The following is a 10,995-nucleotide window of genomic DNA, read 5'->3' as shown; positions in this document are numbered from 1 at the left end:
ACTTTCTCCAGCGCGAAGGACGCTTGACGGTGGATATGTTTGCTCTGTTGACTGACCGCAGAGACAAGTGTCGGTGGTTTTAAAGCTGACTTTCTCTGGCTGAAAGCCCGCTCTTCATCATCATCATCATCATCCTCATCATCATCAGCTGATCCAGGACCTGCGCTTCAGCACCACTGACTGCGGTAATGACACAAACTGACCTTCACCGCTGACAGCATCTGCAGCTTTAGTTCATTGTCTACTCATTATTACTCTGAGGAACAGTTTTTTCTCTTAACCTAAAAGTTGATTCTTGTGTTTTACTGATATACAGTGTGAATCTCGGGTCTGTTTCATCTGCTGCAGATATAGAAATAGTGTTTTCTGCTGGGATGTCAACACTTGTTTGTGTGATTAACTAGAGATATTCGTGAAGAATAACGTTAAGTATGTTCCCACGTGAAAAATCCTGTTGTTATTCATAGTAAACATTAGTGATTCTGATGTATTATACTATTACACTTTGTTAATGATTGCTTACTGTTACTAACGTTATAGTGAACTGACAAATTGTAATGTAGTGTACTTTAGTTTGTATTAGTAAACTTTAACCCAATGGTTAAGTTAAACATATTTGGTGCTTTGTTGGGTAATTTTTAACCTTTATTAAGTTATTTATTAATATCTCAACTAGTTGACTTCAATATTTGGTGCTTTGTTGGGTAATTTTTAACCTTTATTAAGTTATTTATTAATAACTGAACTATAATTGGTTTAAAAATTTGAATGTCAACAGATAACTGATTTAACTGACACAGAACAGCTGTATTAATCACTCTAAAAACAAGTTATTTCTTTAACCCAATAGTTGAGGTAAACATTTTTGGTGCTTTGTTGGCTTATTTTAAACCTTTATTAGGTTATTTAATAATAACTCAACTAGTTGGGTTACATATTTGATGCTTTGCTGGGTTATTTTTAACATTTATTTGGTTATTTATTTAATAACTCAACCAGTTGGGTTAAAATTTTGAATTTCAACAGTCATTTAACTGACATAGAACAGCTGTATTAATATGCATATGTAATGTTGTTTTTGCGTTGTAAAGTTTATTTAAGCTCTATCGTAATAATATTTTTTTTTGTCAAATTACCTCTTGCGTCGTTTTTTTTTTTTTTATTCGTTTCACCAGCATTTTTAAACACGCACTTTATAGCCGATAAAACGCTTTCTCTACCTCCCGTGTTCATCTCTACAGTTTTTTTGGGGGGAGAAAATGATGCACATGTTTGGGATATTCGGCTGTCATTCTCGCCTTTAGGACGCAGCGGAGACATTCATTAATGTACACAGCCATAATTCGAACATAATAGTAGTACTTTAATAGTAATACCCAACAAAATCTCACGGCAATTCGTAACTTTTTGCTTTAGTGGCTAATTCGTATGAATTCGTACAATCCAATTCATACAATTTAGTACGATTTTCTCATCACCCAATGACGGTTGGGGTTAGGGGTGGGGTTGGGTGCCACGCCTCCTTTTTAAAATCGTACAATTTCGTATGATTGAACTTGTATGAATTCATACGAATTACCCACTAAACTGACAAAACGTAAAATACTTACGTTTTCTCATGAGATCAGGCTAGATATTCGGCTGTCATTCTCGCCTTTAGTACCCAGTAGAGACATTCATTAATGTACTCAGCCATAATTCGAACATAATAGTAGTACTTTAATAGTAATACCCAACACAATCTCACGGCAATTCGTAACTTTTTGCTTTAGTGGCTAATTCGTATAAATTCGTACAATCTAATTCATAGAATTTAGTACGATTTGCTCATCACCCAATGACGGTTGGGGTTTGGGGTGGGGTTGGGTGCCACGCTTCCTTTTTAAAATCGTACAATTTCGTATGATTGAACTTGTATGAATTCATACGAATTAGCCACTAAACTGACAAAACGTAAAATACTTACGTTTTCTCATGAGATCAGGCTGGATATTCGGCTGTCATTCTCGCCTTTAGGATGCAGCGGAGACATTCATTAATGTACTCAGCCATAATTCGAACATAATAGTAGTACTTCAATAGTAATACCCAACACAATCTCGCGGCAATTCGTAACTTTTTGCTTTAGTGGCTTATTCGTATGAATTCGTACGATCTAATTCATACAATTTAGTACGATAAGCTCATCACCCAATGACGGTTGGGGTTAGGGGTGGGGTTGGGTGACACGCCTCCTTTTTAAAATCGTACAATTTCGTATGATTGAACTTAAATGAATTCATACGAATTACCCACTAAACTGACAAAATGTAGAATACTTACGTTTTCATGAGATCAGGCTGTATATTCGGCTGTCATTCTCGCCTTTAGGACCCAGTGGAGACATTCATTAATGTACTCAGCCATAATTCGAACATAATAGTAGTACTTTAATAGTAATACCATAATTTAAAAAAATAACATTCAATTAAAAATAACCCAGCGCATTGGGTTAAAATATAACCTATAGTTGGGTTATATGTTGGGGTATTTCTAACCCAACTATTTTAATGGAGTACTCCAGTTGTTGCTGCTGTACTAACTGTAGAATCACCACAGCAGATAAAAGCTTTATCTGGAAGATGCTAAATGTTCCTGCAATTCTAGAGTCTGGCAATCTAGAATGATGCAGGCGTACTTTTTATTATTATTGTTTTTTACAATTGCTCATTACACATTGTTTTTTTATGATCCTCTGCAAGAGCAAACCCTGTCTCTATTCAAACCAGTGAAGTCCTCTTTATTATTGGTGAACCTGCCGTCTCCATCAGGTCTGTATGATGATGCCGTCTGTTGTGTTTTTAGCTTTGGGTGAAACCAGAAGACTCGGATAAATGGAAAGAGACAAGTATTAGAGGCAGATGTGGGAACGCGCGGTTTGCTCTTTATCCAGCAGATTTACAGTAATCTGAGTTGCATAGCAGCCTCATGAGCTCACAGTGCTGTCCACGCTTTGTGCCAGACTGTCAGTGTGCACTTGTGTAATCAGAGCCGGCAGATCGAGCGCTTTTTAATGACACTTTTAAACTCTGCTCTGTTTGTTTTGTAAGAAGTGGACAGTGGTTGCGGAGACCCTTCCAGCTGCAGCGGGTCTCTTTTAGGGCTGCGTGATACTGGGAACACATGCAATATTGTTGCAGAGTGATAACATTTATAACATTTTCCTAAAAAACGGCTATTTTAATTAGCTCTGTTTTTAAATCATTTATTGATATTAACAGGTACAAATATTTTTTAAGATCGAATTAATTAAAATTCAGACTAAAAAGTGTCGAGGTGCAAACAAGTATTCTTTTATTCGCAATATAGTATGTATTGTATTTACAATTTATTAATTTATTAAGTATATATTTATTTGCAATACACTGAAAAAGTATTATTTAAAGATGATTTACTCAATTTTTTTACGTTAAGTGGCTGTAAACAATTTATTTGGGCTGAATTTAAACGCACAAATTAAGTAGAATTTTATTAAATTTAATTTGTTTGTTTAAATTCAACACAAATAAATAGTTTGCAACAGTTTTGCAGACATCATTTTTTTTAGTGTACATTACTATAGTATTTATTATGTTTGTAAAAGCTGTGCCAAACAACATTTTTCATGCAAAACCATTGTTTGCTATTTTATTATCTCATATATAATCTTATATTACCATTAAAAACTTTCCTGATTAACTGGTTATCTTACAGCTACCAATACATCTCCTTAAATGTGCTAATAAAGAATAAATACATTTAACATAACAAAATTTAACGGTGCTCTTAGTAGTTTAAAGTATAGCTGTGTGTTTGTAAGTATTTAAATATCAAGTAATGTATAAATCTATACTAAAGTGTATAGAATTTAAGCATGAGATATGGATGTGATGTGAAGCGAAAGGTGCTTTCTTTTAGAGCTGCACAATATATAGCAAAATTAAAGTTATTGCGATGACAGTATATGCAATATACAGTTAAAGTCAGAATTATTCGCCCCCCTGTTTTTTTTTCCTGCTTTCTGGGTAACGGAGAGCAGATTTCTTCAGCCCATTTCTAATCATAATAGTTTTAATAACTAATTTCTAATAACTGATTTATTTTCTCTTTGTCTTGATGACAGTAAATAATATTTGACTAGATATTCCTGAAGACACTTCTATACAGCTTAAAATGACATTTAAAGGCTTAACTAGGTTAATTAGGGTAACTAGGCAGGTTAGGGTAATTAGGCAAGTTATTCTATAATGATGGTTTGTTCTGTAGATTATCGAAAAAAAATTAGCCCAAAGGGGCTAATAATATTGTCTTTAAAATATTGTTTAAAAAATTAAAAACTGCTTTTATTCTAGCCGAAATAAAACAAATAAGACTTTCTCCAGAAGAAAAAATACTATCAGACATACTGTGAACATTTCCTGAATCTGTTCAACATCATTTGGGAAATATTTAAAAAAGAGAAAAACATTCAAAGGGGGCGAATAATTCTGACTTCAACTGTATTTATCACAGATAAATGAGAGTGGTTTAAATGAATCTGAATCCTCGATGATGCAGTTATTAAATGAATCTGCTTCTCTGCTGTGTTTCAGTGGGCTGTGAATGGAGAATAGGGCGATGTACCTAACCACCACCCATGAGGACCGGGAGAACAGCTCTTTCTATGAGGAAAGCTATGATGGCATGAATCTGTCCAAACTCAACCTGTGTGAAGAAGGTACAGAAATCCACACCATTTCTTCTTTTACCTGTGCCGCTATATATTTTCTGATACGGTTTCAATTAAGTGTTTACATTCAGTTGAAGTCAGAATCATTCGCCCTACTTTGATTTATTTATTTTTTGCTTTTTTAAATATCGCAGAGCAATCTTCTGAAGAAAGAAAAAATACTTCTTTAACGTTTTATTTCAGCTGGAATAAAAGCAGTTTTTTTTTATAAACCATTTTAAGGACAAATTATCAGCCATATTTGGCAATATTTTTATTCGATTGTCTACAAAACAAACCAGTGTTATACAATGACTTGCCTTATTATTCTAACTTGCCTAACTAACCTAGTGAAGCCTTTAAATGTCACTTTAAGCTGAATAATAGTGTCTTGAAAAATATTTAGTCAAATATTACTTACTGTCATCAAGGCGGAGAAAAAAAATCAGTTATTAGAGATGAGTTATTAAAACTAATAATTCAGGAGGGCTAATAATTCTGACTTTAGCTTTAGCTTTTTTTATTTGAGCAATAATACATGAGTAGCCATGCAATATGTCTGTATATCGGCACTGCTGGTAAAAAACATGCAATCAAACATGGAGAGTCTCAAAAATCCTTTTGTATGAGGAACTACTTTCTTCCGCCATTCATTCACATCTGCAGCTGACGACAGAACAGCTGAAACTGTTGCTACTTCACTGTCACTTTGATGAAATGAATGAATGAAAGTAAGTGTCCTGTCAAAATAAGGTGGCAAAAAATATATAGATAATTAATTAAACAATATTTCTCAATCAAAACAATTACTTAAACAAGCACACACAAAACATAAATAAACCATAGAGAAAGCATAGATCAACAAAGAATTAAATAAACAGCAACAACACCAGCATGGCCCCTCAGCAGCGGATGCACAAGATGCGCACAAAAATCTCAGACCTTCATCAGGACAAGATACGTAGAGATTCTCAACAAGTACGAGTCATACTCTCAAGAGAGCAAAGATCAGGAGGATCAGACACGCACTGGAAAACAAAGAGCCACCCCGACACACACTCAGCTTTCGCTTATAAAGCCGCCAAACGAAATGAGCCGCAGGTGCGAGGCGGGGTTAACCTCAAAGAAAAGAACATCAATTAATAAAACAAACTCCAACACAACACAACAACCAAGATAATAATAATAATAATAATAATAATTATTATTATTATTATTATTATTATTATTATAAGTAGAAGAAGAATGAATAAACCATAACATACTGTAGAGCTATTGTTTGAATGATTCTCTATAATATTTAAAGTGATGACAAAGCAGCTGATTTTGCTCACATTTTAAGATTATAAGGCTGAACATCATGAAAAGCCATCAGTTTAGAGATTTACCAGTATTTCTCTGTTTGCAATCAAGATATCACAATAATTAATCCAAACAACAACAAAAAAAAGCCAAAGCAAAGAAAGCACTAGCAGATTACTATGGTATAAGTACAGCACTACAACATACACAATAGAGAGAGATCGACTTAGAATGTAACTTACCTGTTATGTAATGATTTGATCAGCTGTAGTCAGGGCCGGAGCAAGCTAAACTGCTGCTCTAGGCAGAGAACGATCACGCCGCCCTCAATCCCAATGTGAAAACGAAAGTGACCGGTTATGAAAATAAAGTGAGGTGTGGCGGACCTCTATTCAGCCGCCTTATGCGGATATAACTAAGGATGCGTGGGTGCTGAGGGAAGGAGGGAGGTGTCGCCGACGCTGCCCTCTCTATACTGCCGCCCTATGCGCGGAAATAACTGAGGGCGCGCGGGTGTCGCAGACCTCTTATCTGCCGCCCTACGCGCAGATTTAACTGAGGACACGCAGGTGCTGATGGAGGTGTCACTAATGCTGCCCTGCCCTCTCTATTCTGTCGCCTATGCGCGAATATATCTGAGGATGCGCGTGGTGAGGGAGGTGTCGCGGACATAACTGAGGGTGCGGGTGGTAAGGGGGGTGTTGCAGACGCCGCCCTCTCTATACTGCCGCCCTAGGCGGCTGCCTAGGTCGCCTCTATGGACGCGCCGGCCCTGGCTGTAGTTTGAAATTACGCTGAGTTTTTCTCCCCCTAAGGACTTATTTTGCTTATTTTACTAGATTATTATATCTTGTGGTGAAATGTCAACTGTCTTTGCTCAGCTCAGTATGACAGGCTGATGGCCGCTGACGCGCTGTCTCTCAGAAATTATAAATATTTAAAATGGGCACTTACCTTATAAATAAACTGCATAGTTGCAATCTAAACAACTACATTCTCGCCTAAAAAAAGCCTCAAAAGTACATGATGCTGTCTAACAGCTGCAATATTTGTCGAACTGTAGTGAGTTTATTGATCTGCTGTCACTCTGTGGGCGGAGTTATACACAAGGGTGAAGAGGCTGCATGTATAAGTGCTATTATTGCTGAAAACCCCTGATTGGCTATTAGACAATCATATTTGAGAACCAGACAGAACTTATTAATTATTATTTAATAATTTTTAATATTATTATATTATGATATTGTGCAAATGTCTTTCAGTGGATGTCTATAAAATATGAGGGATTATTGTTCCGTGCTTGTGTTTTACAGTAAATTCTACAAAGTACAGGAGAAAGACTGATAATCGCTGTGGACAGTTGGATTCTCTCACTTCAATCAAATATGCCATCGTGTCGCTTTATATTCTGGTGCTGCTCACCATATTCGGCCTCTGCATAGCAGGTAAGCATGTTTGCTTTCTGTTTGCATTATCTGCTTTTATAGTTATTTGACTAGTTTACATAGTTAGATATCTGAGTTATTTCAACGATTCCCAACTGGAGTCGGGTCCCGACCAACAAGGGGTTCTCAGTGAGCTCTGTTGGTGGTCATGTCATTTAGCAGTGGACAATTAAGAGAATGATCATGTTGCCTTAGTTCATCTTATCCCCTGACTGACCAAAAAATTTACAAATTCGTAATTCGTTCACCACAAAAAAAAGACTCACTGATTCACCTTCATCAGCTAATAGTAATGTCCCAAGCATACTTGATCCAAATGAGGAAGCTCAAAACATTTCAAATTCAAAAATGGGCCATTTAGGGCAAAGATTTGGCACTTATGGCAAAATGTGATCTGAATGTGAGCCTAATGTGGCCCATGTGGAAAATGATCAATTCGGCCCAAATGATGGAGGACAAATGTGGGCCACAGTTGGCAAGATAGTGGCCTAGTCATTTAAGGGTAATCTGGGTCTAAATCTAAAGTGGCTCACATGTGTAAGTGCAAATGTGGCCCAGTTAAGACATATGTGGGCCACTTTTGGCAAATATTTGGCACAGTAATCTCTGGCTTTTGCGGCTGTGAGCCTAATGTGGCCCAGAGAAGATATGGCAAAGTTGGCCCAGTTATTTTAGAACATATGTGGGCCCCTTTTGGCTAATATTCCTCACAGTAAGCTCTGGCTAATGTGGATTTGAGCCTATTGTGGCCCAGAGAAGATATGGGAAATGTGGCCCAATTATCCTAAAACAAATGTGGGCCACTTTTGGTACATGTTTGGCACAGTAAGCTCTGGCTAATGTGGATTTGAGCCTATTGTGGCCCAGAGAAGATATGGCATATGTGGCCCAGTTATCCTAAAACAAATGTGGACCACATAGACTAAAGTGTTTGCTTTAGGTGGGCTTTTAGCCCTGAACCTCTTAATAGAATGTAGTCATACTGCAATGCATGCTGGGATTTTTGTACTTTGCCACACCCAGTAAGTGTAAGGTGTGGGCCAGATCTGGGCTGGAATAAAAGCCAACTGTGGCACAGAATAGGGTCAGTTCTGGATCATCCTGTTGAATTCTGGCTGATATGTGATATTGCTTTGGCTTATTTGTGGCCCAGATCTGGCAAAGAAGGGAGCAGACTGCCCAAGTGCCCTCATTCCATGCGGTATGTGGACCGTATTTGAGCCACATGAGTTTTGCCAGCTGGGTTGCCACCAAACATTCAGAATTACACATAAAGCACCCATGCAGTGGACGATCAGGTCACTGATTGCTTCAATGTTAAGCTTGATTCCCCTTTTCCATTGTCCTGAGGTTGAAATGCAATCTAGCTCACAGCAGGACAGCTTTCAGAGCCCCCAGTGAACCTTCAGTGATTTATATACTGTATGCAAGTGCTGATTGCTGTTTTGTCACTATGGTTTTGCAGCAGTAAAGTATGGATGGCGTCCATGGTGACTCCAGCACTCAGAGCTCTGTGGGGAAGAATGGCAAATAAGCAATAACATCAGCTCATTAATCAATGCAGAGATATTAATATTGTTAATGCTGTTATCGTTGTATGTCTACACTGCATTTTATTTACCTTCACTCAATTTGAGTAAAGGTAAATTGCATAAACTTTATATTGAAGTGATAGTTCACCCCAAATTTGAATGTCCTCTCTACATGCCTCTCTAAATATCCGTGTTATTCAGTGCAGGAAAGAACACTCAAGTTTTAGCAATGGATAAAAAAATGGAAACATGTGTGAAGTTTTGTGAAAGTGCTGTATTTTGGGTTTCACCAAGAACTGCTCAATGTTTTTGGTTTGTCGTGCAGGGCAGACACACATGTGCGCACACACACACACATCAGCTGAATGAGTCATTCACAGCACAGGCCATTACATCATTCATCTGTTTGCCTGAAATTTAATATGAGCAGAACGGGAGGGAGGAAGATCTGCACGAGAAGAAAGAGGAGGTCGAGAAAAACAGAGAAAATGCAGCGCTCTTTGTGTTGCACGGTTTTAGAACAAATGACTCACGCTCGGTTCAGATTTGCCCAAAACACCGAACAAGCTGCAGTTCAGGCATCTCGTGTAGTTGATGCATTCGGCTGATATTGTCGACATATGACAGGGGGACACTGCGGGGGGCACTTTAATGAAACATGCACTTATTCCACACAGCAGGATTACTAACTCTAAAGGGTTAGTTCACCCAAAAATAAAAAAAAACATCCCATGGTTTACTCACCCTCGAGGTCTCCTAAGTGTATGTGCCTTTTTTTCAGTCAAATAATCAGAGTTTAAAAAGAAAATGATCTTGGGCTTTTGCAGCTCTATGATGAATTTTTGTCATCAGTTGAAAAGAAGTTTAATAAAGCACATCCTTTCATAAAAAATGGGGCAAGATTATAATAGTTTTGGATCTATCAGTAGTTTTAGTGTGAATAATTCAGTTTCAATAATTTCGTTTTGACTTTTTGTGGCGACGCAGTGGTGCAGTAGGTAGTGCTCACAGCAAGAAGGTCGCTGGTTCGAGCCTCTTCTCAGTTGGCGTTTCTGTGTGGAGTTTGCATGTTCTCCCTGCGTTCGTGTGGGTTTCCTCCGGGTACTCCGGTTTCCCCCACAGTCCAGAGACATGCGGTACAGGTGAATTGGGTTGGCTAAATTGTCTGTAGTGTGTGAATGTTTGTGTGGATGTTTCCCAGAGATGGGTTGCAGCTGGAAGTCATCCTCTGTGTAAAAAATATATTAAAAAATGCTGTATAAGTTTAATATTTTAATAAATTAATAAAGAGACTTACTGTGGATAAGTGCTTACTGGAGACGCGAATCATTTCAAATGATTCTGTTCGTTTTGGCGAACTAGTTTAACCGGTTCACTTAGAAGATCCGGTTAAAAAGATTCGATCGCGATACATTAATAAAACCTATTATTGGGCACAAATGTGTTAAAGCAAAAGTTTAAAGGGTCTGTATTTAATGCTGTCACTGTGCTGCTGTCATGTCCACTCGTTGTTTTTGTCGCGGGAGCAACATTGAGGATGACTGGAGGACATACCTGTCAACATTGGGATGTGAAAATAAGGGATATGCCCACCATAAAAAGGGATTTAAGGCCAGTGGCAGCAGGACTACAGACTCTGAGGTGCCGTACGGGTCAAACACCTGCAGCACGGATTATTTTTACCTCTAAAAATGCTTAAAGTAAGATTATCTATTAAATACATTTACAAGGATGAAAACGAAGGAGGTTTCTGCTATAGTTGTAGTTAGTTTCAGTTAGTTCAGCTTTTTTTAAACTCTCATTTTTATTTCAGTTTACGACAATTATTTACATTATAGTTTTTGTTTTTTCGTTAGTTTTCGTTAACTATAAAACCCTTGCTCTGGGGGATGAATAAATGTCTTCTGTAGTAAATTTGTGCAGTTTTTTTAAGAAAGACATCTTTATAAACTTTATAAACTGTTTTGTGTAACTTCTGGCAAGATCTGCC

The 10,995-nt window shown here is 37.5% G+C and overlaps 1 protein-coding gene across 3 annotated transcripts in view; it reads left to right on the top strand.

Annotated features, from left to right (window-relative positions):
* scara5 (scavenger receptor class A, member 5 (putative)) overlaps positions 1-10,995 on the top strand; it is a 29,653-nt gene continuing 18,658 nt past the window's right edge. For 2 of the 3 annotated variants that reach the window (XR_012395627.1, XM_005160318.6), the window contains exons 1-3: positions 1-185; positions 4,611-4,735; positions 7,342-7,473. Coding sequence is in view for 2 of the 3 variants with exons in the window: in XM_005160318.6 (XP_005160375.2) it covers positions 4,621-4,735; positions 7,342-7,473 (247 nt within the window). In the remaining variant the exon portion in view is untranslated. 3 annotated transcript variants of the gene reach the window in all.

Source organism: Danio rerio, chromosome 20 (genome assembly GCF_049306965.1).
Source record: "Danio rerio strain Tuebingen ecotype United States chromosome 20, GRCz12tu, whole genome shotgun sequence".
NCBI classification, from domain to species: Eukaryota; Metazoa; Chordata; class Actinopteri; order Cypriniformes; family Danionidae; genus Danio; species Danio rerio.
The sequence above is the reverse complement of the archived record's forward strand: the minus strand, read 5'-3'. Positions and strand labels throughout refer to the sequence as shown.